Source organism: Verticillium nonalfalfae, assembly GCF_003724135.2.
Source record: "Verticillium nonalfalfae strain VnAa140/NRRL 66861 chromosome Unknown scaffold_135, whole genome shotgun sequence".
NCBI lineage: Eukaryota > Fungi > Ascomycota > Sordariomycetes > Glomerellales > Plectosphaerellaceae > Verticillium > Verticillium nonalfalfae.
Window position 1 is genome coordinate 51627 of NW_021167360.1, and position 27393 is coordinate 79019.

A 27393-nucleotide genomic window follows, 5' to 3' on the forward strand; every position below is an offset into this window, starting at 1 on the left:
AGCACCTGTAGCTACCTGGATCGGTACCTGGGCAGGTAGGTACCTGAAGCGCTTTTGGGTCGTCGGCCGCCACAGGAGAGTCGCGTCTTGGCCGGAACATCCTCGCGTCGGTGTGGCAGGTGAATTGATCCGGCGTTAGCGTCAACAGCCCTCCCCACGCCTGCCGCCCTCTGCCTCGCAATCGCCAATCGGAAGCTCGGATCCCTGCAGGGGGTGTTAGGGGGGGTCTACTGCTTCCTAAGTGACCAAGAGCTTGCGGCTGCGGCTGCGGCTGCGGCTGCGTAGGCTGGCTGCTTGCCTAAGAAACCTCCAGCTGGAGCTCCCCGTCACCTTCAAGATCTCCAGCGATACAACCACCTCAACCTACGACCTCACGACCAGACGATACCCTCCTTTCCCAGCTTTCAAAGCACCAACAATCCTACCTCTGCGAAACACCCCCAGAACACCGCCAAGATGTTTATGGCAAGATCCGAATATGGTACGTCGGTTTCATGCCATTCAGCCATGACCGCCTTGCCTTTTACCCCCCCCCCCCCCCATCCCCATCCCCTGCTCCGTGCTGACGCAAACAGATCGAGGTATCAACACCTTCTCCCCCGAAGGCCGCCTGTTCCAAGTCGAATACTCCCTCGAGGCCATCAAGCTCGGCAGCACGGCCATCGGCGTCGCCACGGCCGACGGCGTCATCCTCGGCGTCGAGAAGCGCGTCACGTCGACCCTCCTCGAGACCTCGTCGGTCGAGAAGATTGTCGAGATCGACCGCCACATCGGCTGCGCCATGTCCGGCCTCCAGGCCGACGCCCGCTCCATGGTCGAGCACGCCCGCGTCGAGTCCCAGTCCCACACGTTCAACTATGCCGAACCCCTGCGCGTCGAGTCGGCCACCCAGGCCATCTGCGACCTCGCCCTGCGCTTCGGCGAGGGCGCCGACGGCGAGGAGACCATCATGAGCCGGCCTTTCGGCGTCGCGCTGCTCATCGCCGGCTACGACGAGGACGGCCCCCAGCTGTACCACGCCGAACCCAGCGGCACCTTCTACCGCTATGACGCCAAGGCCATCGGCTCTGGCTCCGAGGGTGCGCAGGCCGAGCTGCAGAACGAATACCACAAGGTTGGTCGGACTTTCACATCACCTCGCGCGTGATCCTCGCAGTGTGCTCCGCTAACACTGCCGTGCCTCCCCCCCCCTAGTCCCTCACCATCGAGGATGCCGAGACCCTCGTCCTCAAGACGCTGAAGCAGGTGATGGAGGAGAAGCTTGACTCGAAGAACGTCCAGTTGGCGAGCGTGACGAAGGAAAAGGGTTTCAGAATATACACGGACGAAGAGATGGCCGCCGTCGTCGAGCGACTTCCGGCGAACTGATGATTGAATCGTATCACGAATTAAATAGAACCAGCCAAGGCAGTCTGGTACAGCAGCAGCAGCAGCAACAAGACAGACAGGTGGGTAGGAGGCATGTCCCACACAATCAGGCAGGCCGCCTTCAGACAATCTGCCTGTGTACCATTAGGGGTGTATTGAACGACATGTATGCATGTAGATGCCTGCGGCGCCAAGCCTGTCGTGATGTGTGCAAGAGACAATCCCGTCCTTGTCAGTGAAGTCGTTTCAAGAGGGCGCGGGTCCCGTCAATGGGGGAACAGGGGTCAACTTCCTGGATCAATGGAGCAACGAAGCCCGTCTCCCAGTCAGAGTGCCTGATGTGCGACTATCTACAGCATTTAGTTGCCTTCCTTCAGATCTAGCCTGCTCAACTCCTGCTCAATACCAATCAGACCAATGGCATATGCCGCCCTCTCTGACCGAGCCACCGCCAGCTTGGCGTCGTCACTGTCAAGTTTTTCGATGCGCGCCATGATCTTTGGGGGGCCCCTGATCATCGACTTGGGGATCTCATTCATGAGATTGGGATCCCTCGTGTATGGCGGCCCCCGCCCCATCTCAGCCGCCTTGCGCCATCCAGACTCGCATCCTTCAGCAATCATTCTTGCCGACTGCCAACCTGTCAATCGCGCGATATCGTGCAGCCGCTTGATGATCCATTTTCGTTGAACGTCATCTTGGAACTGTAAACCAGCTGTCAGTCATCTGGGAATCCGGGCGTAGGGGAGCAGCTGTTTTTGTTCCTTACCTGAATGCCAGATACGAAAAGAGGCAGGGAGCACTCGACGAGGGCCGCACCAACCAGCGTACTGATCTCAGTCACATCTCTCAGGTCATCGCAGAGGCCTGCCGCGATTCGCCCAATTTCTTGCGCAAAATGCGCCGTGTGCCGCGCCTGAATGCCCTGTGCGATCATAGCTGCGGGCGGCATCATCGGGTGTGTCCGGTACAAGTGGATCAGACACATGTAGTAGTTGAGCCAGACTCCAGCGACAGAGAAGGTGCGATATTGCAATGTTGGCCCGAACGGCGAATCTCTGCGGTCGGCATACTCTGGGCCGAGGGGTTCAAACTCTGGTCCGAACCTCGCCCGCAGAGTCTCAAATGCAGCCCGAATGGCCTCCCATTCGCGCATGGCCTCTGCCGTGCCGCTTTCGAGATCAATTTCATCAGGATTCTCTTTTGGCGGTGACCCCTCACGCGGTGGGCTGAAGCCCATGGGGAGGGAGGTCTTTCCAACATTGGGGAGCATGCCGGGGAACATGGGGGGTGAGCCACCTGGGGGACCGCCTGGTGGCCCTCTGGGAGGGCCGCCAGCCATACCTGGAGGGCCCGAGGAAAACCCTCCGGGCGGTCCCCCTGGTGGTCCCCCTGGTGGTCCTCCGGGTGGTCCTCCGGGTGGTCCCCCGGGTGGGGCACCGAACATTCCTGGCGGCATGCCTCTTGCAGGGCCGTCTCCGGGGGGGGCTCCAAACATGCCTGGGGCCATACCCCCAGGTGGTCCACCAGGAGGACCCCCTGGCCCGAACATCCCTGGCGGCATGCCGCCTGGGAAGCCTCCAGGAGGCGGCCCAGACATGTTTGGCATGCCACCGGGAGGCATCATACCGGGAGGCATCATACCGGGAGGCGCTCCGGGTGGGCCCATCGGGAACCCACCAGGCGGTCCCCCCGGTGGCCCCCCTGGCAGGCCTCCGGGCGGCCCGGGAGGTCCACCTTGGCCTCTGCCCCTCCCAGCTCCTGGGGGACCGCCCATCATGCCAAAGGTCTTCAGCGACTTTCTCTTACGAGGCAGATCTTTCGCGGCGAAGGTCATGAGGCGCGCCATCACCAACACGAGATGATCATAGGTGCCGTAGCTAGTGTAGTCAGCAAACCATCCGCCACCCGCAACGCACTCGATTCTACTCACATTGCCTCCAATCTTCCCATCGGTGCTCGCGGAGGGCACTGTGTCCAGTGCTCGTACTCCATACTAAGCGCTCTGTCAGCCGGGTTGGATTGATGAAGATGTGGTTGAAGAAACGTACAAGGGCTTGCCACCTGAGAGAAGTCCTTGGTAGACATCCATCTTAGAGTACCACCAAAAGAGGTCTCGTAGGTGCTCATACTGCTCGATATCGCGGTCCGTGTAGTACAGCCCTGAGAGCGTGGTGCCCTCGTCGTAATCCACATTTTGGCCTGTGATCTCGCTCAAAAACCCCAAGTCGAGGTCATCAAGGTCAATCTTGTCAGCCTCGCCATTATCGTGACCCATGAAAAAGGGGTCTAGGGGTTGGTTTCGTTCTTGCTCAAACATAGCTCGTCTCGCTCTTTTCAGCGGCAGTATGTTTCTGGTCATGTCTCGGAATGGTATCTCCTTAAACAACAATCTCGCTCCGAGAAGATGTTGACACCAATTTGAATGGTCCGAATTCCAGACCTCGAAGAAAGCCAAGAGCAGCGTCGAAGCCAGCGTTGCAGGCTGGGTCCTCTTGGTATGGCTGCGGACGTTGCGGGCAATTCGTCTGATGGCCAGGTGGTAGTGCTTCATGGCTGCCGTCGGTGGCAACGCCTTGAGCCTTGCGATCTGTAATGACCCGATGGCTAGCATGGATTGCAGGAGTGCGGGGTGATGGAAGGCAACGATGGGGAAGGTGTCTAGAATTGTGAGTTCATGCCCCATGCCCCGAATGTGCTACAAGACTTCACTTACATGTCCAGATGCTATGATTGGAGTTGGGGGCTTGGTGGTTACCCATCATCTTTTCCTTGTGATCGAAAGGATGTCGTTCGTAAAGAGACATACTCGGTCCGGTAACGTTGACGAAGTGCCAGAAAAGCGCAGCCGTCTTACTGTCGTTCAAAGGCGAGTTAATCGCCTGCGGAATGTATGATGTGAGGGTTTCGTCGTTCGCAAATGCCGTGAAAGTTCGCATCTCCGTGCCGAACCCGTCCAGAGGGCCATCCATGTGACTTTGCACCAAAGTTCCGTATGTGCTCTCACGCGGGAGAGCCTCGAACTCATCCTCCGACTCGCCCATCGAGGCATCCTCGTCTGAATACACATGCTCCCATTGGGTTCGTTCTTGCACCTCGTCCATCGCAACCTCAGTCTCCTGAAACCCGGGACCGCTTGCCGCAATCTCATTGTGCGCGGCGTAGCTTTTCGTCTGAGTGTGGCTGGAATCCCCGAAACCATGAAATCCATCCTCTTCTTTTGCGGGCGATGGAAGATACTGTTGGCCCTCGCTGTGCTTCCGCTGTTGATGCAAGGACGCAGCAGGCGATATGTACGCGGTATTCGCTGGCACTGGAGGTTGCTCGTAGGAGCCCTGGTTGAAGCTATGCGTCGACGACGCCGCAGCGCTTGGCTGATGTTGTTGGCGTGCCTGATAAGATTCCCCATAGGGAACCGGTGGGTAGTTCTGGAAATCGAGTGTCATTGGGGGCTTGGGGGCAATGGCAGCCAGAGGAGGGGCGTGTGATGAGGGTTTCGACTGCTGGTTTCCGTGAGAGACAAAGTTTTGCTGCTGCGTCGACTCTGGAGGATAGGCAACGGGGCCGAAGGAGCCATTCTGGAAGGCTCCGAGAGGGTCCTTGAAGATGACGCGTTGATTGTAACCTTCGCAGTTCCTCTTCGACTTGGTACAATTGTTGCAGATGGGCCTGCCCTCATCGCACTTGATGCGGCGCTTTCGACAGGCTTCACGATATGTCAGAGGCTAAGAGCAATGTGGGGGGGAGAGAAGGGTGACCCTGTGTGCATTAGGGGCCCCAGAGGACAACATACTTAAACAGCCCGTCTTCGTCCTCTTCCGAACAGCCGCCTTCTTGCGAGCTGCCTCATCCTGGTCGTCGTTGTCCCTGTCATCCACTGGAGGCTTGATCGGGGTTTCCTTTGCCTCCTGGGCAGCAGGCGATGCTGACGAATCCATCTGGGTAGATGCTAGTTTGCTAGCGACGTGGGCTGGCTCAAGAGGAGTCGCATTCCACGAAATTGAGAGACAGGTCGGAGGAGCCACTTGACATAGCCGATACTTCAATGTCAAGGCGCCAGCAGCAATCCGTTGACTGAGGCCGCCGTCGCGCCTATAAGTGCACGCACACACAAGTCGACGGGCGTGAGAAAGCACCCTGGAAAGGTAGGGGCGGGCTTCCGGGAGGACGAGCGCTTCTATGCTATATGTAATGGAAGCAACCGAAACATGCCGGTGTAACCTGGGATATTGGGGATAGGGCTCGTTATGATTGTGGATGCGGTTGGACAAGCAGCGTGGGCTCGTGCTCCATTCAGGTTCAGGACAAGAGGGCTTGAGGGGTAATTGGACCAGGCCTGGGTCAGTCTTCGGGATGCAGGTGAAAACTGTCTGCGAAGGAGGAATGCGAAAGAAGAAGGGCGCGGCCTGACGAGGCTCACTTGCTCCTCAAGATTCTGGCCTCCCGAGTCCTGTCCGGATTTTTGGGTAAGAGACGGAAGTCGACTGATGAGAGCGCGGCGATTTTGGACCCGTCTGTCAAGCTGGCATCGGAGAGGGATGGATCGTGTGTGTCCGTCCGGCTGGCGCTCAATCCTTTAGATACTCGGTGATTCTTGTGTGATGTAGAGCGGACATGGGTATTCGCGTTGGCGGCCTGCATGAAGCAGGAGCCGAGGAATAGAGAGGGGCGACGGACAGGGACAGGCAGACTTGGCGAGAAGAAGAAGCATGAGAAAAGGGTAAAGGGGCGATTGGAAACCAGCCAGAAGATGAAGCTCTGAAGATGATGGAAGGATTTAGAGTGAGTGGGGCTGCCTTAGACTTTGCCTCTTCGGTACAACGTTTGAACAGAGGTACCTCCCCTCGCCATAAGGTAGTTGCGCCAGTGGGTGTACCCTGAGCCGGAGAACCAACGACGGCGTTGACTTCCATTAATGAGGCTGGGCCAGGGGATTCGTTTTGGGGGGGGGGGGGTTGTGCCCAGGGATTAATCCCGTGATGGAGGGGGTCTTGCAAGGCTTGTGCCGGAGGGTTTTGCCAGTTCAGCGTTCTCCAGAACAGGGATGCGGACTCTTGTCTCTCAATGATTCACCTCTACTGTAGGCACGTAGGTGGGTTGCTGAGCAGTACGACGCCCATGTCCTGTACTGTCCTGTCACTCTGAGTCGAAGAATCCCCTCGCTTCTCTCTCCTTCGTCGCTGGGCTTCCCAAGTGGTTCCTCGGATGGTCACTGTTCGGCCGGCATGTCTTGGCATGTGCTTTCGCTGGCAAACGACCCGCAGCGATGTGGCCTGGACCTCAGAGTGGCTTTGGGGCTAAATGGGTTGATGATCATCCGAAAGAGGTTCGGTCACGGATTTCTCGCCATCTGTGTCCCGGTCTAAGGAAAGCTATAGTGGATCAGAGCGCACGTCCAGGTGCGGTATGCAGAACAAGAAGATCTGCGATTTGTCTAGGGCAAGGAGCAGCTCCCGGTCTGGCGGCGCTCACTTCTCCCAGTCCAGTGCATAAGCTTTTCGTGGTGCGAAACAGACTAATTGGTGGCACTCGAACTTGTTCTCGGCAGTCGATAGTCTATGATTGTAGGTAGGCACGGGTTACTGATCGTACTGCTTTTGCGACGCCATTGTGGCCCCCCTCCACCCTTGGGGGGGAAAATAATTGCCGTCATAATGGTCCAGGGTGGTCGGATACGTGAAGAACATGGCAGACGCCTACCGTCTTAGCTTCGGTTCATGGGGAAACCGACAGCTCGACTTGTCTACATACGGTGTGGTGCGGTACGCGATGGTACCCTGAAAAGGCCAAGTAGGGAGAAGACACTACCGGTAGACCAGGAGACAGGCCACCGGCATCAGCTGCCGACAGGCACACCTTCTCACCTACAACTGTGTCTTGTCTCCAGCGCGCGGCGCTGATTTGTTACGTGGTTAGGCCTGATCTGGGCTGGGTCGGTAGTTGTGGGAATGGCCTTATCTCACCTACACCCTCCTCGGCTGCTTCGGTCCCCTCCAGTCGTCTGTAGGCTTGACCGTTGAGCATCCGTGCAAGGGAGCTTCCCAGACAGTCAGTGGTTGAGCCAACAGTGGTCGCAAAACAGTGGGCACGCCAGGCGCGGAGTCTCCAGGTGGTTTCGGCTTTCCCGTGCAACACAAACCACCACAGCGTTGCGCAGGGGCGGACACTGCGAAAAGCTGTTGGACCAGTGCATCCACGAATACGACCTGCGATCTGGGCGCCGTGGACCATATGTTGTCCCCACACACCCACCTTATTGATTGTCAGGCATGACAAGCACCAGTCGGGGACGAATGACGGGGTGTCTTCACCGCAGTCAAGGGAGGTTTCGTTGTTGTTCGCAACTGGGGGAGGCTCGTGTAGAATCGCGTCATGGCGTGGAACACGTACACGACTCCTCGACGCAGAGCCATTGCTCAAACCGAGGAGAGGTGATCCAGGCGATTGATTCAATGTTATTGACATGGATGCGCAACTCGATCGGAATTTGCAAGTACCGAAGTGCTGGTTGTCCGACCTCACCCCACCCTGTCTCGATGGAATCAGATTATGGTTGCCTCTCTAAGCATGGCAGACTGACTGCAAGGGCCGGCCGTTGTAGTGGGGGACAAGGGCCAGCGGGTGAGGTTCCCCAGTGTAACCCAAGTATTGACACCCATCATCTTACTTACCTAGCTTGAACTGAAGGCAGCCAGAACACGGCACACCAGCACCGATGCTGTTGGAGCGGCAGGCTTCGACTGATTCAGCAGCTACCTGATGACGTGGATTGTGCCATGCCTACTCTGCTCAAGGCTCATGTTGAGCGCTATGTGGCACGGTCTTGTCGTACCTCAGAAACATGAGGCAGGAAGACAAGCAAAGAGGTAGGTACCTGATGTCTCACCATCCATCCCAGGATGTAAAAATGGGACACAAGATGCATCCACAACCACAGGCTCGGAACAAAATCTGTGTGTCTTTGGTGTTGGGCCCGACCTGTCAACAACCGATGCTGCGGACGCCCGGGCTCCCGGCGCCGTGAGCAAACTGTCCTGGTATCCCGCAAGCAAGCGGAGGTACGGCAACAAGGCACAGAGTGAGAGGCGGTCGGTGCTGTTCAGGACGGGTGCCTGCTTGCCTTGGCCTGTACTTTGGAAACGCAAAGCCGAAGTTCGGTCTTGACATGCAGCAATACGAGAAGGACAAGCTTGAGGGGGTGCATTTCCGCGAGTCGTGTGGTGTCTCTCGCACGAGATGATTTTGCTGGGCCGGGCGTCCTCGACAGCTGCATGACTTTATAGACCTTGGCGGCGTACCCCAATACGGACCCTCAATCTCGTAGTGCAAGGCATTGTCCGCATCTCTCCCAAGACCGTGTAAAGAGCGGTGGGTCGTCTTAAGACTTGGTATGGTAGCAGCTTCAGCGTGCTAGAGGGACGATTGGGATAAGACGTATTCAGAGAGTGGCAGGAAGAGACGTGGAATGAGTGCCATGTTGCTAACAGTCACCCAGCTCCCATCTCTCAACGTGATGTGCATAAATGAGCCTGGCAGGGCGGAGAGGACCCTTGGGCTGATGTCAGGTAGCGCCAGCCCAGCCTGTAATAAGGTAGACGTGGAGAGAAATGGGAGCCAGCAGGCGGGTCCCTGGTTCTTCTGCCCCTGGCGTGGTGGGTGGTGGGTGGTGGGCTGGATCATCGCCACGGTTCTGAGAGATTCCGGGACGCATAAAGCGCCTCGTGAGGTCAGTGGACGAATGATGATGTTAGTGGCCTCGTTCGAATGCGCATACAAAGCCACAACAGACGCCATGGGCCCGGATTTTCAGGCGGTCTGGGATTTGCAAAGGAAGAGATGAGGGGCAAACAGTGATTGATGTGTGCCGAGATGAAGCTGGGCAATGGTCGGCTTGTCAATGTGGTTATATTGTTCGGATGAATTTGCGGTGCTGCATGGCGATTATGAGAGCAAGAGAGGTCGTTCTGGATACGGCTGTGTGCCTTACCAGTGAACAGGGGGATAGATGCAGGACCAAGGGCGCTTGCTAGGCTAGGCAGATCGACCTCCGCGCCTCGTCCTGCTTCGGTCGGATTTTCACCTTGCTGATCTTCTGGTTGAAGGAGGTAGGGGTGTTCCATTTCTCCTATTGGACTGAGGGAACCAGAGCCGACGGCGTTTCTGCGTCTCTTCCTCGGCGAGGCTTTTGCCATCCATCTCCCCTTCTTCGTAGAGTTGTCCTATGGCGGCGAGGTGAGGCGGAGAAACAGGCCGTAGCAGCTGGTAGTTACATGGAGGCATGCATACTGAGAGCTTAAGCGCAGATGGGGTGAGGCACAGACGGGACATTCCCATGAGCTCGAGGTGTTGGAATGACGGAGCCACCAAGCTCGAGCTCGTCTGTCGCTGTGGGTTCAGCAGCTTTTACAAGGCTCTTCTTCCTGGATGCAACAGGGGAGGTGTGCACTTCCGCATTGTTCTTGCTGCAGAGAGATTCCTGCACTGACCACCTCTTGCCTGCCACTGACCTGCCCAATGGGGGGTCTGTTTCCGGCTGGGGGTGAACAAGTGGCAGCGGTCCTGAAGTGGCGTCCTGGCGCAGGGGGTGAGGGTGCTGTTGAGGGGTGCATTCCCCCAGCATGGGGTCTATGGTGGAAAAAAAAAAAATTCAACAGTCCAAGACCAAAAGTAGTCGAGCTCTGGTTGGCAGGCAAGACGACGGCAAACCTCACCACAGGCACCTAACATTGAGAGATCACCACCTCTCAGCCAAATCTGGACTAACTGACGTATCTTGGTTGCCTCACATACCTCGGCGGCCGTGGTGAGACTTTTCAATCAGCGCAACAAATCTCATCACTACACCTCTCAGACAGAACCCAGCCACGTCCACCGTCTCTCATCACGCGAACACCCATCATGTTCGCCGTGCCCGGTTGGTCCGTCTCAGCCGACGCTCTCAAGCCTGAGACGCAGGTCAAGGAGTCGGCTTCCAAACCCAGCAAGCGGAAGAGGGCCGGCGGCGGCGGCGCGAAGCAAGAGGTGACCACGGACAACGTCGCCAACCTGTGGGAGCGTGTCATCGAGGGCAAGCCTGCACCGCAGAGAAAAAAGGCCGACAAGGGCGGCAAGAAGGCGGCTGCCAAGCAAAACGGCAAGCAGGAGAAGGACGTCTCCCAGCCGGCTTCTAAGCGTCAGAAGGCCGAAGACGGCAACGCCATTACCAAGGATGAGCCTGAGCGCGACGGCGCGCCGGTAAAGGACGGCCAGGAGCCTCCAAGGAAGAAGACGAAGAAGGAAAAGATGAGAGAGAAGAAAGCTGCTCTCAAGCTGGCGGAAGAGACTCAGAGTGCTGTGGAGCTGGACAGTGAAAAGCCTGCAGAGGATGCTGAGATGGCCGAAGCCGATGACGTTGAGGAGCCCCAGCAAGAGCCCCAGCTGGAGCTCGAGCAGGAACAGCCCGCAAAGCAGTCAAAGAAGGACAAGAAGGACAAGAAGGAAAAGGCCAAGGCCGACAAGGCGGCGAGACCCGAGTCAACATCGTCAAAGCCGGCTGCCGCGCCGCCTCTTCCCCCAGCCGTCAAGCTCACGCCCCTCCAGGCCTCGATGCGCGCAAAGCTCGTCTCGGCCCGCTTCCGCCACCTCAACGAGACGCTCTATACGCGCCCTTCGGCAGAGGCCCTCTCCCTCTTCACAGACTCACCCGACATGTTCAGCGAGTACCACGAGGGCTTCCGCCGCCAGGTGGAGGTCTGGCCCGAGAACCCGGTGGACGGCTACATCGCCGACATCAAGACCCGCGCCAAGGCCCGCTACCCGGACCGCAACAGCCGCAAGCCCGCGCCCGCGCCTGCGCCGGATGCCGTCATCCCCCTGCCTCGCAACTTCAACGGCACCGCCACCATTGCCGACCTCGGCTGCGGCGACGCCCGCCTCGCCGAGACCCTCCAGCCCCTCGCACGCAAGCTCCATCTTGCCATCCACAGCTACGACCTCCACAGCCCGAGCCCACACGTCACACGTGCCGACATTGCCAACCTACCTCTAGCGGACGGTGCCGCCGACGTCGCCATCTTCTGCCTGGCGCTCATGGGAACGAACTGGCTCGACTTCATCGAGGAGGCCTATCGCATCCTCCGCTGGAAGGGCGAGCTTTGGGTCGCTGAGATCAAGTCCCGCTTCGGGCCCGCCGCGCGACATGCCGGCGCCAAGGGACGGTCTGGCGGCGGTGTTGTCGAGCACAGCGTTGGTAACAGGAAGAAGACAGAAAAGGTCGGCAAGAAGGACAAGGCCGAGATCGCTAGTGCCGAGGCTGCCGCCGACGGCGAGGAGCTGGCTGTCGAGGTTGACGGCAATGATGACAAACGGGGCGAGACGGACGTCTCGGCCTTTGTCGAGGCACTGCAAAAGCGGGGATTCGTTCTGCAGGGCAAGGCTGACCTGTCGAACAAGATGTTCGTTCGGATGCGATTCACCAAGGGAATGGCACCGGTGAAGGGCAAGTGTGTGGAGAAGACGCCGAAAGAGGTCCTCGAGAAGCAGAAGAAGCAGAAGCGCTTCCAGTGGGAGAACAAGGAGATCGAGGAGGAGGTGGATGAGTCGCCTATCCTTAAGCCTTGCGTTTACAAGCTGCGGTAAACATAGACGGATACCCAACGACTCGGCATGCATATGGGGGGCCTTCTGAGACTGTACATAGACACGAGGGAACTTGGTGTGGCGCCACGGAAAAGCACCGTAGACCATGTACGCGCTTTCGAGAAGCGACAATATTCTTTTCATTAGTCCCGTTCGCTACTACAGTGTCTCGCAGTCCAGGCAAGTGGCTGTGTCCGTTCCGTCTTTTCATCGTGAGAGGAGTCGTGTGTGCAAACGTCTAAAAGGTTAGTGCTCCATTGCACACCGCTAAGTTTCTGTTTTGCCTCGGATATGCTTCATCCATCTATTATTTCTTGTCCGCAATTGCCACCACTTTTAGCGCTGATTCTCGAAGAGAAGCCCCGCCGCATACTCGACGTTGTTTCCCGTTGCCTGGAGCGCGGCGATCGCAGGCCCACGTTCGAATCCGAGGTCAAGTAGCTGCTGTATGGCCTCCTCGGGAGCGCCAGACCGCGTAGATGCCACCCCAGGCGCAGCTGCCGGCGGCGCGGTGGCGGCAGCAGCCGGTGGCACACGCTGCTGCTGCTGCTGAGATGTTTGCGCTGCACCCTCCCCGGGACCAGACACGACGCCAGACCGCTGGCCAATGGTAGTCCCGTCCGGGCCTGGAAGCCTTGGTTCTTCCTCCAACGCTTCTTCCGTCTCCTTCGGAAGGTCAGCTTCGCTGAGGAAGGCAACTTCCTCGCCTTGGATGATAAGCTTATCCTTTGCCAGGTCGATGCTGGCCTGGTGGCGCTTCAGCATGTCCAGACCAAGAAGCAGGTCTACAGATTTCCCCTCCATGACCGTAAAGCTGCAGGCGAGGAAGGAGTTGCCAATCTTGATCTGGGCCGAGTGAACGCGTCCGATAATGTTGGCAGTACCGACGCCCTTGGCAATGCCGGAGAAACGCTTGTCCACAAGGCGCATTATGCCACAGGCCTCGGCGCATCCTGGAGACATGATGGTTGCCTGTGCTCCAGAATCCACCAACGCTTTCACTCGGTGGCCGTTGACTTCAACATCAACATAGAGCATATGAACGCGGCCGAATACTGCGAGGAAGGCAGCGTGTCAGCGGGTCTGTACCCTCAGTCTCGTAGCACGATCGACCTACCTTCAGGGTTGTGCTCCATGGCATTCTGCAGGTTCTCCATAACACGCTCCTGGCGGATCATTTCAGCTATCCGAGCTTGGGAAGCTTCGTCAAAGGGATCGTCGTTCAGGCGCTGTATCTCTCTCTGCCGCTCTGCCCGCTCCCTCTGCTCGCGCAAGTAGTTCTCGTTGAACATCTGAGCGAACCTCTGAGGATCTTCCAGGACGGCAGCGAGCTGCGGCTGCTGTTGTTGAGCCTGAGCGCGCAACCGCGGGTCGCCCAGGATTTGCAGCCTGATGAGCTCAGGGTCTTGGCCGGTAGCAGAACTCGCTGTAGCTTGCGCGGTGCGGCCTTGTGAACCCCGCACTCGCATGTCCCTTACATGGACAGCCATCATATCGTTGTCTGCGATTCCGAGGTCGGTCATAGTCTTGGATCCGTCATCAGAAGGTAGCAGATTGCCGTTGTGGTAGAGGTGTTGGGAAGTCGGTAGAATGCCGGTCTCTGCCTGAATCGACTCACGCAGAGTCGAGAGGGGCATTTCGGGAAAGATCTCGAGTGTTATGATGTCGTCATTCTGAGCAGCCTCCGGGTTCGTAATGTTGAGAGTGACGCGCCTAGCGCAAAATGGTCAACGTCGTCGTCTACAGTGGATGTATGAAAGGGCTGAGAGAACTTACATGATGGCGGTTGGCTACTCTGGCAGCTGTACAAGACGTTCGTATCGTACGTAGCTGTAGGTGACAACCGAGTATAGGAACTGGAAGGAGAGAGTGCTTGTGGTGAGCAAGAGTTTGGACGGGGACGAAACACTTGAGGCAGTCGATGCGGGTCAGTGAACCGGGGGGGCGGGGCCAGGCTTGGAGGTTGGAGGTTGGGAGGATGGTGAGATTCGGGCTTGGAAGGCCGGACGGATGGTTATTAAGTTACGAAGAAAGAAAGAGGATCCCTAGACAGGCTGGCCCTGAAATGGCCGTGGGGAGGTCGTGGGGAAGAAGCCGTGGTGGGACGGTCAAACCGAGGGGCCCACCGGATGGTGATGGGATGCAGCTGGCGGCCTAACGCGACGGCGGTGTCTGGAAGGTACTGATGGAGGGGTAAATTCAAGGTCAAGTAGAGGCACCGGGCTAGGTCGGTACCTAGGTAGGTAAAGGTAGGCAGGTGCAGTGGAAAGTACCCTTCACCCGGCGAAAGCAATCAGAGTGAAGTCCAAAAAGAGAGGGCCACGGTACGGTCACCAAGGTTGGGTTGTTGGTGAAGTCAAGTTAGTGACCCTGGGCGATGGAACCAGGCAGGCGGTGACGTGACGTTTGCTGTCTCGAGGACAGCCGAAATTTAGCGTGGTGTAGCTGGAATCTGCAAATCCCAACGAGTCAAGCTCCCGCAGAGGTTGTGTTTCGAATGGAACAGGGGCAGGTTAGCCGCTCATTCGTCGATTGTTTCATTTGGCAGATGGGGGAGTCTCCTCGATGAGATGGATCGGGGGGAGGGGGCTGCAGGAGAGCGTGCCAGGGTGATGAGCATCGGTTCCATAAGAGAGGCCTGTGGAAGCGTGTGGAATGGGGAACAAGGCTCTGGCCTGGACATTTGTACTGAGTGACAGGCCAGAGGGAAACGAAATGCAGGCGCAACAAGAGTGACGGTGACGGCGGCGGGGGGACAAACAGGCAGGGGGGGTAAGAAATTGTGGAGAGGAGAGACATAGCTTAGGAGGTAGGTAGGTACCTGTCTACCTGCCTCAGGGAAGAAATGCAATGAATGGGCCCAGGCTCCAAACGTCTGTCGGGAGCTGCCAGAAAACGGGATGCCTGGCCAGCTAGATACCCAAGCCAAGGCAAGGTCGGTTACGATGCTTGTTTGATGTCGCTTCGCCCCTAAGTTTACGCCAGCATTATCTGCACTCAATGCCACTTGCCACCGCATAATGCCTGAGGCCTGATGCGATGACGGAACAAAGTTTGGGTGTGTGACATAAGAACATTGCACTTGTGGCGACTGGCAGCGCAGCTTGCATGCAGCGTCGTTGAAATTGCTGACTGGCGCTCACCATACAGTGGTCGAGCATGACAGACGGCGTCAACTTGAGGTCCAACCAAACAAGGTCACAAGCAGGGTAGCATCAAGGCAAGTGACGAGACGGGACCGGCAGGGAAGACAGGGAGAAGAAGCAATCACACCTCGCTCCCATTCGGAGAGTTTTCTTCTCATCATGCCGGTCGCCGTATACTCCCGGTTGCCTTGCGGTGCACTCATCAAGACGAGGAAGCCGTTGTTGGCCAGCACGCATGTCTTGCATAAGGCAGTGCTCGCCTACCCCAAGCTGCCCAGCTGCCCAGCTGCCCAGCTGCTCAGGCGCATAGGCACAGAGTTCAGCAATTCATGCTCTCTCTCTCTCCCCCATCGACATGAGCTTCATTCTGTAGCCCATGACTCGGCCCTGTCGGCCGAATCGCCTCTGCACCACATCCGACGCCGACGACGTTTCAATATTGCTATGCCCCCTTCGCTAAAGCACCAAGCTCCGGCCTCCATGCAGGGTCATTTTCCCGGAGGCGGTTCCCGGGTATCCAGATGCTCTTTAATAACTTGACGCCCACTCCATGCAGCCTGCATGGCAAGTCCGTCAACCCCTCCCCCCCCCCCCGCCATGCCAATGTTGGATAGCCATATGCAAAGGGGGAAACAGTTATGCCAGTGAACCAGCACATACCCGCTGCCAGCCAACTTTTGACTCGGTGCCATTGAGCCCGGCGCCCGAGTCTGCATGTGGGTGGCACGACGTTGTGTGAGTTGACGGGCAAATCTGCTCGCGGTAGCTAGAGCGACAAGCTGGTCAAAGGTAAATTCTTCCAAGGCAGGACAAAAGTTGCCTTGGCAGGAAACCGGATGAGACAGCTCAAAATGAGTGATCGCCGGTACTGTCTGCCACGCCAGCCGCCACGAACCAGTGGCTCCTTGCTGACCCTGTACCTGTACTCCATCCCATCCGCTGGTAGGAAGCACGCGACTTTACAACCCCAACCCATCTGACTACACATCGATCGCAATTCTCCAACAACATCTCTTTTTCGTCTTCTCTGTTCCTCATCTTGGTAAGATGGTTTCGAGGATCCGTTCGGCTATACTTCCCCTCTGAGGACCAATAGTTTGTGCCATCATTTGACACCTCGATCAACCCCTCACTCACTCAACGTGCCTACCTGACCTGACAAAACCCCGCCGCCCCACGACACCGGTTCACCAGCCGCACACCCCGGCCTGTACGCCTAGGTCTTGACTCTTTTTCCACATGGCATCCTTTGAGATGGCGGCATCTCATCCCGAAGACACGATCGACGCCAAGTGCGCCATCGACGACTCAGTTGACGAAGATGAAGAGATGGTCGAGATTCGGAGGATTCAGTCCGCAGAACACAAGCGGCAACGAAAAGACTCTACCGCCCTACGCGTCCAGTCGATCGTGCCATTTCACTTCAGTCCGTTGTTCCTCCCGCTCACCGTGTCGAGCGTCAGCTCGTGCCAGGCTCTGGAGGATGCCGCGTTTACGAATCCGAATCACCGATGCCATCCCGAACAGGTGACGCACCTAGGCCACTTCCCGCCCGCCCCATAGTACCACACTTTTCCCACCCTTGCTCTCCCTAACACGTCTTAGTTCCAATACCGTCTTTCCCAATGCTCAGACATCTGCTTCGGCCTCTTCTGCAGCGTCAAGCCATCTGAGGCAAAAGACTTTGGTCTGGAAACCCTCGCGACGGCAAATCCCGTCGAGACGAACAGAGAGGACGGCGAGGTCCTCGTCCTCTGTGCCCATGCCGTCGCAACCATGGGCAAGAGCCCCGTCGTGACTGATGACGACCTGAGATGCCCGCAGAACTGGCGTGATGCCGATGCAGCCAAGTCAGCCAAGGTCGGACACCAGCAAGATGGCAGGACCGTCTGTCTGCATTCGCTTGCTGTTTCCCCGAAACTGCACGGCACTGGCATAGGCAAAATTACGTTGACCTCGTATATCCAGATCATAAACGACTCGGGCGTTGCTGACCGGATCGCCTTGATCTGCGAGGATGTAGGTTTCGATGTGCTGCTCCATGTCGATGTCTGTACTCTGTGCTGACGGGCATGATCTAGCATCTCGTGGGGTTTTACAAGAAGTTCGGGTTCAGGGAACTGGGCGCGAGTCAAGTGACCTTCGGAGGCGGCGGCTGGTACGATATGGTGAGAGCGCCTCCCGTTGCTTCGTCTAAAGATGCAGACACCGGAGCAAACTTGCTGACCTCCTCTACGAAGGTTCTCGACCTTGATGGCCCCGCTCAGAAGGGCTGAAATAGCCCCCTGGCATTGAGCAATTTCCATCGTATAGGGGCGTTCGAGCGGGGCTGTGAGATGTTGACCCTCATATGACGCCTACCTATTCTACGAGAGTACCGCCCCCCTCTGCTAGACAGGTAGCCAGTTTAGTCTATTCAGAAGCCTGAACTACCTTTTGCTAGCTACTCGTGACGCCTGGGTGGAACTTTGAGCGCAAAAGCAGTACTCGTCCTCCTCCCTGCCCACATCTGCAGTGATCAACTAGAGACTCAATCGCTGGCCTTGTACTTGGCCCGGTACTCCTGAGTGCGCTTCGTGTCCTCCTCCGAAGCGAAACCCTTCATGCCCTCGATGATGTCGTCCAGCGTCAGGATGGCGTAGATGGGGATACCGTACTCCTTCTTGATCTCGCCCATGGCGCTGGGCATGGGCTTGGAGTCATCACCATCGGGCGATGGCAGCTTCTCCATGCGATCAAGCGCGACAACAATGCCAGCAACCTCGCCGCCCTCGGCGCGAATCTTGGCAATGGCCTCGCGCTTGGCAGTTCCGGCAGTGATGACGTCGTCGACGATGAGGACTCGCTTGCCCTTGAGGGGGGCGCCGACAATGTTGCCGCCCTCGCCGTGGTCCTTGGCCTCCTTGCGGTCGAAGGAGTAGCAGGTGTGGCCAAAGGTGGCCGAGTCGAGCTCGGCGAGCTTGTCTACAGCGGCGGTGGCGAGGGGGATGCCCTTGTAGGCAGGCCCGAAGACAATGTCGAAGCGCAGCGGGTTGGCGGCGTCCTTGGTCGCCTCGATGATGGCGTGGGCGTAGGCGAGGGAGATGGCGCGCAAGAGGTCGGCCCGGTAGAAGTCGCCAGCGTTGAAGAAGTAGGGGCTGATGCGCTTGGACTTGAGCTCGAAAGAGCCGAACTTGAGAATCTTGCCTGCGATGGCAGCCTGGAGGAAATCCTGCTTCCACTGTGGGAGTTGGCCGGCCATGGTGGATGTGTGGTGGCTGTCGCGAAGGGATGGATGGCGGGGTACTGAGATGCGCCGGGCCTATGAAGCAGATGATGACAAGTGGGAGGTGTTGAAGAGATAAAAGCACAGTAGTGGTTCGTGTGCAAGAATCAAATCATGTCAAGTCTTCTTCCAGGTTGTCTTCACAAGAAAAGCTTAATCAAATCTCATCCGACTACGGCTTCATCCTCTGAAGAAATGACCCCTCCTTCACTGATACGGTGCTGGGCGTCGCTGCCCCGCACCCCACCACGATTGGAAAATTTCTGTGTGGGGCGCTCGCAGCCTCGACAGAAAGTGAGGATGCCATGTAGAGTTCATGTTGAATGAACCACCAAGGTTCTGCCAAAATTTGAATCACGAGACAATGGTAAGACAGTGGTGAGCCTTGAACTCGTTCCAGCATTAAGAGAACCATAGCTGGCTCTGGTGCATCGCATCACACCGCAGGCTTGTCGTGAAAGGGCCATGTCAAATTGCAGGCAGTATCGAAATAGATAAGATAAGATAGCGCCAAGTCGCCACTTTTTTTTCTGCTGGGCCATGGGAAAAAAAAATCATGAGGCTCGATGCCGACCGCACTTCAGTTCTTACCGCCCACCCTGAGCGGAACGATCGAACCGACCACCGAGCCCTCAAAACACGCCTGGTCGTCTCCCTTCTTCGTCTTCCGTCACCTTGGTGGTCCGCAGTTGTCGTCGAGATTGTCACCCGGCTGCAAACTCCTCAGGATCGAATCCGAACTCACCGAGTTTCTCGACCCTCCTTCTCTGCCTGCGCCCGACCGCCTCCACATTTCCCACCGCCAATTTTCGATCGCTTGAGCTCGCGTCAGCGCTCACCTGCCGCTCACCATGAAGACACAGTTAGCAGAAACCGCATAGGCTTGGTCTTCTGACCACTCGCTGACCGTATATCAGATGGAAGGATATCCCGGTCATTCCCAACTACTCGCAGATGACCGACATTATTCTGTCGTCCACCCAGAGGAAACTGCCGACGCAGATTCGCGCCGGTTTCAAGATCAGCAGAATCAGAGTACGTGTTTGGGACATGCGCAAAGTCGAGGCGCAGGCATGACTACGGCATGACGAGGAGATCTACGCGGGTTGCGGCCTCGATGTTCTCCTGTCTCCGCCTGGCTGCCTCCACCAACAGGAACAACTTGCTAACATGTTTTCAGGGCTTCTACACCCGTAAGGTCAAGTTCACTCAGGAGACCTGCTCGGATAAGCTTGGCCAGATCATCGAGTCTTTCCCCCGCCTCAACGACATCCACCCGTTCCATCGCGATCTCATGAACACCCTGTACGATGCCGACCACCTCAAAATCGCTCTTGGCCAGATCTCGACCTGCAAGTCGCTCATCGAGAGTGTGGGTCGTGACTACGTCCGTCTTCTGAAGTACGGCCAGTCTCTGTACCAGTGCAAGCAGTTGAAGCGCGCTGCCCTTGGTCGCATGGCTACACTCATTAAGAGACTCAAAGACACCTTCCTGTACCTCGAGCAGGTCCGCCAGCATCTTGGCCGTCTGCCCTCCATTGACCCCAACACTAGGACGCTCGTCATTTGCGGCTTCCCCAATGTTGGAAAGAGTTCTTTCTTGAAGTGTAAGCTGCCCCGTCAAGTCCTCGCGGCTAGGAAACTAGACTAACGTGCATTTGCAGCCGTGTCTCGCGCCGATGTCGATGTTCAGCCGTACGCCTTCACGACCAAGTCCCTCTTCTGTGGTCACTTTGACTACAAGTACCTACGTTTCCAGTGCATTGATACACCCGGAATCTTGGACCACCCTCTTGAGGAGATGTACGTCTGCCGCAAACCAAACTTGGGAAACTCCAACTCATTTTGTGCAGGTCCACGATCGAGATGCAGTCCATCACAGCCCTTGCTCATTTGCGCTCAGCGGTCATGTATTGTGAGTACATGCGTCATGTCTTGCTTGGATGGCCATTTTCTAATGGATCACAGTCATGGATCTCAGTGAGCAGTGCGGCTACTCCGTCGAGGCCCAGATCAACCTCTTTGCCTCGATCAAGCCCCTCTTCTCCAACAAGCTCGTCTTCCTCGTCATCAACAAGATCGACATCACCAAGGTTGAGGACCTCGATGCCGAGACGCAGGAGAAACTTCAGGGCCTGCTCAAGTCGGGTGAGGTCGAGATGCTGCAGCTGTCTTGCAACACTCAGGAGGGCGTTCAGGACGTCAAGAACGCCGTCTGCGAGCGCCTCATTGCTGAGCGCGTCTCGCAGAAGCTGAACGCCGGCACCACCAGCAGCGGCGCCATCGGCGGCCGCCTGGCTGACGTCATGTCGCGCATTCACGTCGCGACTCCGATGGGCGGCCAGACGCTCCAGACTTTCATCCCCGAGGGCGTCAAGAACCTCAAGAAGTACGACAAGACTGACCCCGAGCGCAGGAGGCTTGCGCGGGATGTCGAGGAAGAGCAGGGCGGTGCTGGCGTGTTCAACGTCGACCTCCGCGCTGACTACATCCTCGCGAACCCCGAGTGGAAGTACGACAAGATCCCCGAGATCTTCGACGGCAAGAACGTCGCCGACTTTATCGACCCCGATATCGAGGCCAAGCTCGCCGCCCTCGAGGAGGAGGAGGAGAAGCTCGAGGCCGAGGGCTACTATGACTCGGACGAGGAGATCGATGACGAGGAGGAGGCCACCGTGCTCGCCCAGGCGGAGCTGATCCGCGAGAAGCAGGGACAGATCCGCAACGAGGCGCGCATGAAGAAGCGTCTCAAGAACCAGGCCATCATCCCCCGCAAGAAGGTTCCCATTCCCCTGTCCAAGATGGACGACGCTCTCGACCAGCTCGGTGTCGACACGACCGACATTGTGTCGCGCGCGCGCTCCCAGTCTCGTCCCCGTGGCCGCTCGCTCGGACGCAGCCGTGCCGGCACCGAGGACGCCGACGCCATGGACCTCGACGCCACGCCGCGCGAGCGCCTCCGGTCGCAGAGCCGCGCCCGGTCTCGCAGCCAGGCTGCTGTCAACCGTCGCGAGGACGGTGTCGAGGATGAGGGCAAGCGCACCACGGCTGAGCGCATGGCCAAGCTGGGCCAGAAGAAGATGAACCGCATGGCCAGGCAGGGTGAGGCCGATCGTCACACTACGGCTTCGCTGCAGAGGCATCTGGTAAGTGACTCACTCCCGATCTTCCGTCTCCTTCCGTTTACTAACACACGACGCAGCTCGCCGGCAAGCGTGGCATGGGCTCCACGAGGAGTCGTTAAGCGGCATTCTCTCCTGCTTCTTCTCGAAGCTGGTGGTCTTTCTCTCGCGCATATGGATCATCACTCGTGGCATCTGTTTCGTCGGGGAGTTTGGCGCGTGGTGGTTCTTCTCGGGACGTTACCGTTCCAATGGCTGCCGGCTCTGAGGAGCTCGTGGCCGGACATAAAAATGATCATGTTATTTACGACCTTTGGCAAGGAAATTGACTTTTGTTTCATCATCGCACCCTGATATTGCCATGCTTTCCGTAACCTGACAACTTGTGTCCTTGTACGAGCCGCTTCCGTCATTGGGCTGAGCACCTTTCCACGTGAGAAGAGATCCTGCCACCGCCAGCCAGTCGACGGTTTCTGTGAGCATGCAATCTTCCGAGCCGATAGTGCTCGTGCAGAGGTAAGGGTCTAGTTCTTGCGTTGTGAATGCGTCTGTTCCTTTGAGCCTTCGGTATGACGGACTTGTCGACTCGTCCGATAGCTGGTGCATATTTACACCTGTAGCTAAAACATGCCCTTTGTTAGATGATTGACGCATGTGTGAGTACAGCATGTTCCTCGACCAAAACAACATCCCTTTCTCACAAATTCACTCTCAGGCCCCATCGTCCATCCGGAGCGAGAGCCACCTGAGCCTCCTACGGAAACCTCTCTTTCTCGAGCTGCTTTGCTGCTTGCGCCATGTTTCTGTGACTTTCTAGCACTTCTAGTACCGTAGCCCTAGAGAAGACTATTAACGCATTTGGGCTCTCCATGAAAACCCCAAAGCAAGCACCCGGTTCAAGAATCTCAAGTGAACCAGTCCGTTGCCAGCATGGAAGACTGTGCTCCCACAAGAGGGTCTCCAGGCCGACAAGGGTGGCAGTGAGGGACAGCGAAGGCTATACAAATGCCTGCCATGAACGCAACCGCGATAGCTCAACAATGAAGCTGATGCCATGGGCTGCAATTCAGTTGATGCTTGGCACATCACATTATCCTGCGACCCGAGAGTCCTGCACTGGTTTGACAATGACGACATCAGCAACTCTGCTTTGTCGTGACTGAAACGTTCCATGGACAAGAACGCGAAATCAGCTGTCATTTTGCCGTCACAAACCTCTACTGTTTTCAACCCTGCTGGAACACGCACGCGGGCCGCATACGCTTGCTACAGGGCTTGACAAAGACCGGCTCATGATCAGAGCGTTGGCGGGCTGGTCTTGCTGTCGTCCATCGGGATCTGGCGTGATCCTACCGGAGAAGGTGTGCTCTTGTGAGCGATACAAGCAGTCATTGAATTCCTGGGGATGACTAGATGATACTCACGGAGATACCACCGCGGGATTGGTGTGAAGATGCATTTGTATCAATTCAAGATTCAACCTTTTCGTTCACAACGCTACTAACGTAAATTTGATAGTTGCCCGCCAAAGATCAGATAAATGACTCGTCTACGGAGAAGCTATCGCCAAAGCATCCATCAAGGTTCCGCCCCCGGTTTGTTTCCTCCGCTGTACTGTACTGGTTTGGTATATGTGCCTGGTTATGTGATACGTATCCTGCTGTTCTTCCTTGCCTGTGTCGCTTACTCGTCAGCGACATTGATACCCTCCCTGAGGCCCTCGACGACGAGCGCCTCGCCGGCGGCGCGGCGGTAGATGTTTTTGACGTCGTCCGTGGTGGTCTCGAAGTGGCTGCTGGCATCGTAGCTCTTGGAAACGAATACGTTATCCTTGGAGCCATCATCGGTGGGCTCGTAGATGGGGATAGGAGCGCCCTGGTTCAGTTAGCCCATGTCGTTGCCCTCTCAAGAATCTGCGCCTCACCATGAACTGCTCCTCAATCTTGCCAAGGCGCTCGAGACCGGGCTGGAGCTCGAGGTGATGGTTCGCTGTCGTCTCGGCAATGGTGGAGACGATTGCGATCCAGTAGCCCTTAGGGCAGACGTTGTGAGCAGAGGACACGGTGGCAATGTAGATATCTAGTCAGGTCAGCAGTGTTCATGATTCGTTGATGCTTTGCCACTTACCATTCTTGCGGCCAACCTGGCTCTGGGGGATGATGAGCTGAGCCGAGTCGGCATCGTTGGTGCCAGACAGGGGGTGCTTGAGGATACAGATGGCGCGGAGAACCTGGCCAACGACCTTGACCTTGTTAGGGAAGTAGCTGGGGTCTCCGAGGATAGTCTTGGCCTTGGTCTCGAACTTCATCTCGTCCGCGCCAGTCATGGTGGCCTTGATGCCGGAAGCCTTGCCATCTTCGTAAAGGATCTCGTCAATCTGGGTGTTGAGCATGTAAGTGCCACCATAGATGGCGGAGAGGCGGGCGAAGCCCTGAGGAAGCTCTCCCAGGCCGTACAGAGGGTAGATGTACGGAGACTTGCCGTAGCGAGCGACCGAGTTGCCGTAGAGGCGGATGCGCTCAATGGCCTCCGGAGCGGCACCGGGTGTGGTGAGGTAGTCGTCATCGGTGTAGAGAGCCATGGCGTGACCGATGAAGTCGCGGGTGCCGGTCTCGAGGCTGAACTTGTCATATACCTCTTTCATGGTGGCGGTGTTAAGGTCCAGGCCTGTTCGTTTTGTGTTAGCTGGATCTGTGACACGAGTCGACAGCTCAGGGGTATTGGAGAGCTTTGACGTACCCTTGTGGGAGCTGGGGTTCTTCAGGTCGAAGGTGCCAACCCACTCGATGAAGCTCTTCATGCGACGCTTCTCAAAGATGCCCATCAGGGGGGAGCGCAACGCCTCAGCGGCATCGGAAGGGACCTTGGCAACGGTAGCCTTGGAGCCCTGGCCCTGCTGGACGTAGCTGCCAGCGACCTGCTTGAACTCGAGGTACCTCGTGACATCGGTGGAGATGAGAATGTTGGTCAGCTCGCCAGAGGACATGAGGAACTTGGGGACAAGGTCGATGTTCCAATCATTGAGGCGGCCGTATTTGGTCCATGGCTCCTCGCCCTTCTGGTAGTTGCCGTGCTTCTTGAAGAGCTATAGTGTATCATGTCAGATTCGGACTTGGAAGCAGTGTTTGCAAGGTTCGGGAGATATACCGTCTCAAGGTTGACAGAAGAAGCCTCACTGGTGATGCATTAGCTTTGTTGCCTTGAATCATGGTGGCGAGCGGGCCGCTGTCAGAGGAGGAAGCTTACCCGCCGTAGTGGTCGTTGCGGTCAATATGGAGGACCTTCTTGCCCTTCACACTGAGGACACTATGGGATCATGAAAGTCAGCACAACTTGGCCGGACATTAGATACGATGATTTGTTCGAAAAGGAATCGTACCCGGACAGAATGCACTCGGTCAGGCCTATACGGCGGTAGAGCGGTCAGCTTGGAAGCATAGGTGAAGAACCCCACGCCAGGGCGATGCGGGGCAAGGCCACGAGGGGACCGAGACGTAGACGTACCAGTGCCGAGGACAATAACATCGTACTCCTTAGCAATCTCGTCCATGATTGCGGTGTGGGAGCTGTTTTCGGTTGATTTCTATTGCGTGCCTGGAAAGGAGTGGCTTCGAGATGTGTCGGGATGAGCTGGTTTGGGTTGAGGGGGGGTTTTGGGTTTGGTTGAAGCGGAGTGGCCAGCGTCTGGGTATGATGAATGGGAAGGACTGGAGAAGCGGTCGGGCCTTCAGGTGGGCCATTGGGGTCGAGGTTTTGGAGGGGTCATGCAGCGGTGCAGCAGTGCAAATGCACCACTGTGCACACACCTGGCGAGTTCCAGCGCTTGCGATCATAATTCGCCGCGACTGGTCTGCGCTGGGGGGGGCTCACGAGGCGGTGGGTGGGATGCTGCCCTCGCAGCAGTTCTCGTCTGAATGAGCTCCTATCAAGTTCGAAGGCATCCGAGACGACTTGGATCAGCATTGCATCGCTGCTGGGCCGATTTCCCCGGTCTGCTCGGCAGTGGACAGCAGGGCCAGCAGTCTTAATGCAGTGATCCATGACTGCCCTAGGTAGGTAGTTCTTTATAACCCCCTGGACAATGCACTGTATTGGCCTTGGATTGCACATCACTCGAGGACAGCCTCGTGACTGCCATGAGCCGGGATAACTGGGCATGCAGTCACAATGCACGTTCAAGCATCATGGCTTGTTTAAAAACATGATGAACTCGGCTTCCTTCGCGCGATTGCCTCTTCGTATCGTACATCATTTCTGTATACACTAGTACAGGTACTTCTTACATGGTCCCGGCCGGAACTGACCGAGTGTGACCCTCTGCTCTGACTGATCGTGTTACCCAAAGTATTTTTATAGTTTCTGCGACTGCACCGGCGCCTTGTCGCCGGCTGGCAATGTGGAGGGGTCGACATGGACGCCCTCGACGTTGGCAGTGGAGGCAGCTGCATCGGTCTTCCGTGTAGCATCCTCGAGTGTGGCCTCGCTAGGCTCAGCAACGAGGTGGTCCTCGCCACGCTCGTACGAAGGCTGGTACGCCTCACCATTCCCTGACAGGTCGATCTCGGGGTCGTTCTTCGCCAGCTCGCGGGCGTCCTCCCATAGGTAGTACCGTTCGGTCAGGACGTGCTTGATGCCTTGCATCGTTTGCTGGACCTGCGTCGCAACATGTCAGCTCACAATGCCAAGCACGTTTCTTCTTGCTTCAGAAAGCGTGAGACTCACCACCTGGTCCCTCTCGTTCGCCTCGTGCTCTCCAAAGCCCATACGGGCGCGGATGCGCTCCGCGTTGGCCGTCGCGATCCTGTTCCGCTCGCGGCAACAAGACCACCACAGGGCGTGCAGATCCTCCCAGCCCTTTTCACGCAGCTCCTTCACTGTCCACGCGCGCCCATGTGCCTCGTCCTCCTTTGGCTGGTTCATGAGCTTGCCCTCGGCCGAGAAGAAACCCCAAAGCCCATGGTCCGCGTCCGTGTCGATCCTGGGTTTGAAGTCCACCGGCTTGGGGAGCTCGTCCCACGACACAGACAGGGGCTCGCGGGGCCCTGTACGTCGAAGGGCGCTGACGCCACGGAGGCGGTTGTTATCGCGAGTCTTGCGTTTGCATTGTGCCGTTGAAGTCGAGAAGGGGGCGGCGGTGGAGGAGAGGAACTGCGCCGTGACGGCTCGTGTGGGCGTGATGGTTACGCGGGTGGCGAGACGGCCTATGGAAGGCCGCAGTGTGTTGGCATTTGCCATATTGAACAATGGCTAATTATCTGTGGTCGAGGTTCGAGCTGCGCCGTTAGGGGGACTTTACAATATCTCACGAAACTGAAGGCTACGAATTGAGCTTGGGATTTTTCATAACCAATCACGCGTCAGCATGATCTTGTCCCGGGCCTACAATGTACCGATCACTGCGCCACACCCCAGCCTCCGCGGTCTTGCCACACGTACTGGCTGGATGACACCGGGTCAATCAGGTCAATCAATGCCTTGCTACATCGACAGTCGAATTTCTTTGAACTTGGCTCAGCCTTACTGATTTCATGTGTAGAGGCAACGATGAGCTAGACATGTGTATCAACGCAGATATGTCACAAGGTTTTGCCGCTGTGCAATCACTCATTGCATCGGTGTCGGCAACATCGTTCACAATGAGGTGAAGGCCAGGCGCCATTTCTGCCTGCGCTGCTGAGCCAATTCAGCAGCCTTCCAAGAAAGGGACAACCTCACGATGCTGGACGAGCGTGTCGGCTCTGGCTTCGTGCCCGTGAGGGCCTTGGCAAAACTCAGAATTCGCCTTCCGCACTTGGACGAAAGCACGGTCGTGCCCCAATGTCTCCATTCGCACCACACGAAGGTTGGCCCCCAAACGGGGCTGACATCTGGGCGG

The 27393-nt window shown here is 57.1% G+C and overlaps 9 protein-coding genes across 9 annotated transcripts; 4 read left to right on the top strand and 5 right to left on the bottom strand.

Annotated features, from left to right (window-relative positions):
• Positions 1 to 456: 456 nt before the first annotated feature.
• Positions 457 to 1368, top strand: PUP2 (proteasome component pup2; the record flags this gene model as incomplete). Its single annotated transcript, XM_028635895.1, has 3 exons — positions 457 to 481; positions 576 to 1114; positions 1195 to 1368. The coding sequence occupies 3 exons, from the start codon at positions 457 to 459 to the stop codon at positions 1366 to 1368; spliced, it is 738 nt and encodes a 245-aa protein (XP_028491733.1).
• Positions 1369 to 1727: 359 nt separating this feature from the next.
• D7B24_001674 (uncharacterized protein) lies at positions 1728 to 5306 on the bottom strand (the record flags this gene model as incomplete). The annotated part of the gene is made up of 6 exons (XM_028635896.1): positions 1728 to 2072; positions 2138 to 3248; positions 3302 to 3364; positions 3420 to 4029; positions 4178 to 5074; positions 5162 to 5306. The coding sequence occupies 6 exons, from the start codon at positions 5304 to 5306 to the stop codon at positions 1728 to 1730; spliced, it is 3171 nt and encodes a 1056-aa protein (XP_028491734.1).
• Positions 5307 to 10266: 4960 nt separating this feature from the next.
• On the top strand, positions 10267 to 11985 carry RRP8 (25S rRNA (adenine645-N1)-methyltransferase; the record flags this gene model as incomplete). Its single annotated transcript, XM_028635897.1, has 1 exon — positions 10267 to 11985. One exon carries the CDS (start codon positions 10267 to 10269, stop codon positions 11983 to 11985), a length of 1719 nt encoding a protein of 572 aa, XP_028491735.1.
• Positions 11986 to 12321: 336 nt separating this feature from the next.
• DDI1 (DNA damage-inducible protein 1) lies at positions 12322 to 13622 on the bottom strand (the record flags this gene model as incomplete). Its single annotated transcript, XM_028635898.1, has 2 exons — positions 12322 to 13040; positions 13103 to 13622. The coding sequence occupies 2 exons, from the start codon at positions 13620 to 13622 to the stop codon at positions 12322 to 12324; spliced, it is 1239 nt and encodes a 412-aa protein (XP_028491736.1).
• A 2748-nt stretch (positions 13623 to 16370) lies between these two features.
• D7B24_001677 (uncharacterized protein) lies at positions 16371 to 17407 on the top strand (the record flags this gene model as incomplete). Its single annotated transcript, XM_028635899.1, has 4 exons — positions 16371 to 16658; positions 16737 to 17150; positions 17213 to 17299; positions 17372 to 17407. 4 exons carry the CDS (start codon positions 16371 to 16373, stop codon positions 17405 to 17407), a joined length of 825 nt encoding a protein of 274 aa, XP_028491737.1.
• Positions 17408 to 17661: 254 nt separating this feature from the next.
• URA5 (orotate phosphoribosyltransferase) lies at positions 17662 to 18372 on the bottom strand (the record flags this gene model as incomplete). Its single annotated transcript, XM_028635900.1, has 1 exon — positions 17662 to 18372. The coding sequence occupies one exon, from the start codon at positions 18370 to 18372 to the stop codon at positions 17662 to 17664; it is 711 nt and encodes a 236-aa protein (XP_028491738.1).
• Positions 18373 to 19247: 875 nt separating this feature from the next.
• On the top strand, positions 19248 to 21640 carry GTPBP4 (Nucleolar GTP-binding protein 1; the record flags this gene model as incomplete). The annotated part of the gene is made up of 7 exons (XM_028635901.1): positions 19248 to 19258; positions 19314 to 19431; positions 19577 to 20003; positions 20061 to 20199; positions 20250 to 20311; positions 20365 to 21542; positions 21599 to 21640. The coding sequence occupies 7 exons, from the start codon at positions 19248 to 19250 to the stop codon at positions 21638 to 21640; spliced, it is 1977 nt and encodes a 658-aa protein (XP_028491739.1).
• Positions 21641 to 23201: 1561 nt separating this feature from the next.
• On the bottom strand, positions 23202 to 25068 carry GDI1 (rab GDP-dissociation inhibitor; the record flags this gene model as incomplete). Its single annotated transcript, XM_028635902.1, has 8 exons — positions 23202 to 23393; positions 23443 to 23597; positions 23646 to 24185; positions 24258 to 24603; positions 24666 to 24693; positions 24765 to 24824; positions 24898 to 24922; positions 25023 to 25068. 8 exons carry the CDS (start codon positions 25066 to 25068, stop codon positions 23202 to 23204), a joined length of 1392 nt encoding a protein of 463 aa, XP_028491740.1.
• Positions 25069 to 25868: 800 nt separating this feature from the next.
• On the bottom strand, positions 25869 to 26753 carry MRPL4 (54S ribosomal protein L4 mitochondrial; the record flags this gene model as incomplete). The annotated part of the gene is made up of 2 exons (XM_028635903.1): positions 25869 to 26171; positions 26241 to 26753. The coding sequence occupies 2 exons, from the start codon at positions 26751 to 26753 to the stop codon at positions 25869 to 25871; spliced, it is 816 nt and encodes a 271-aa protein (XP_028491741.1).
• Between the last annotated feature and the right edge of the window lie 640 nt (positions 26754 to 27393).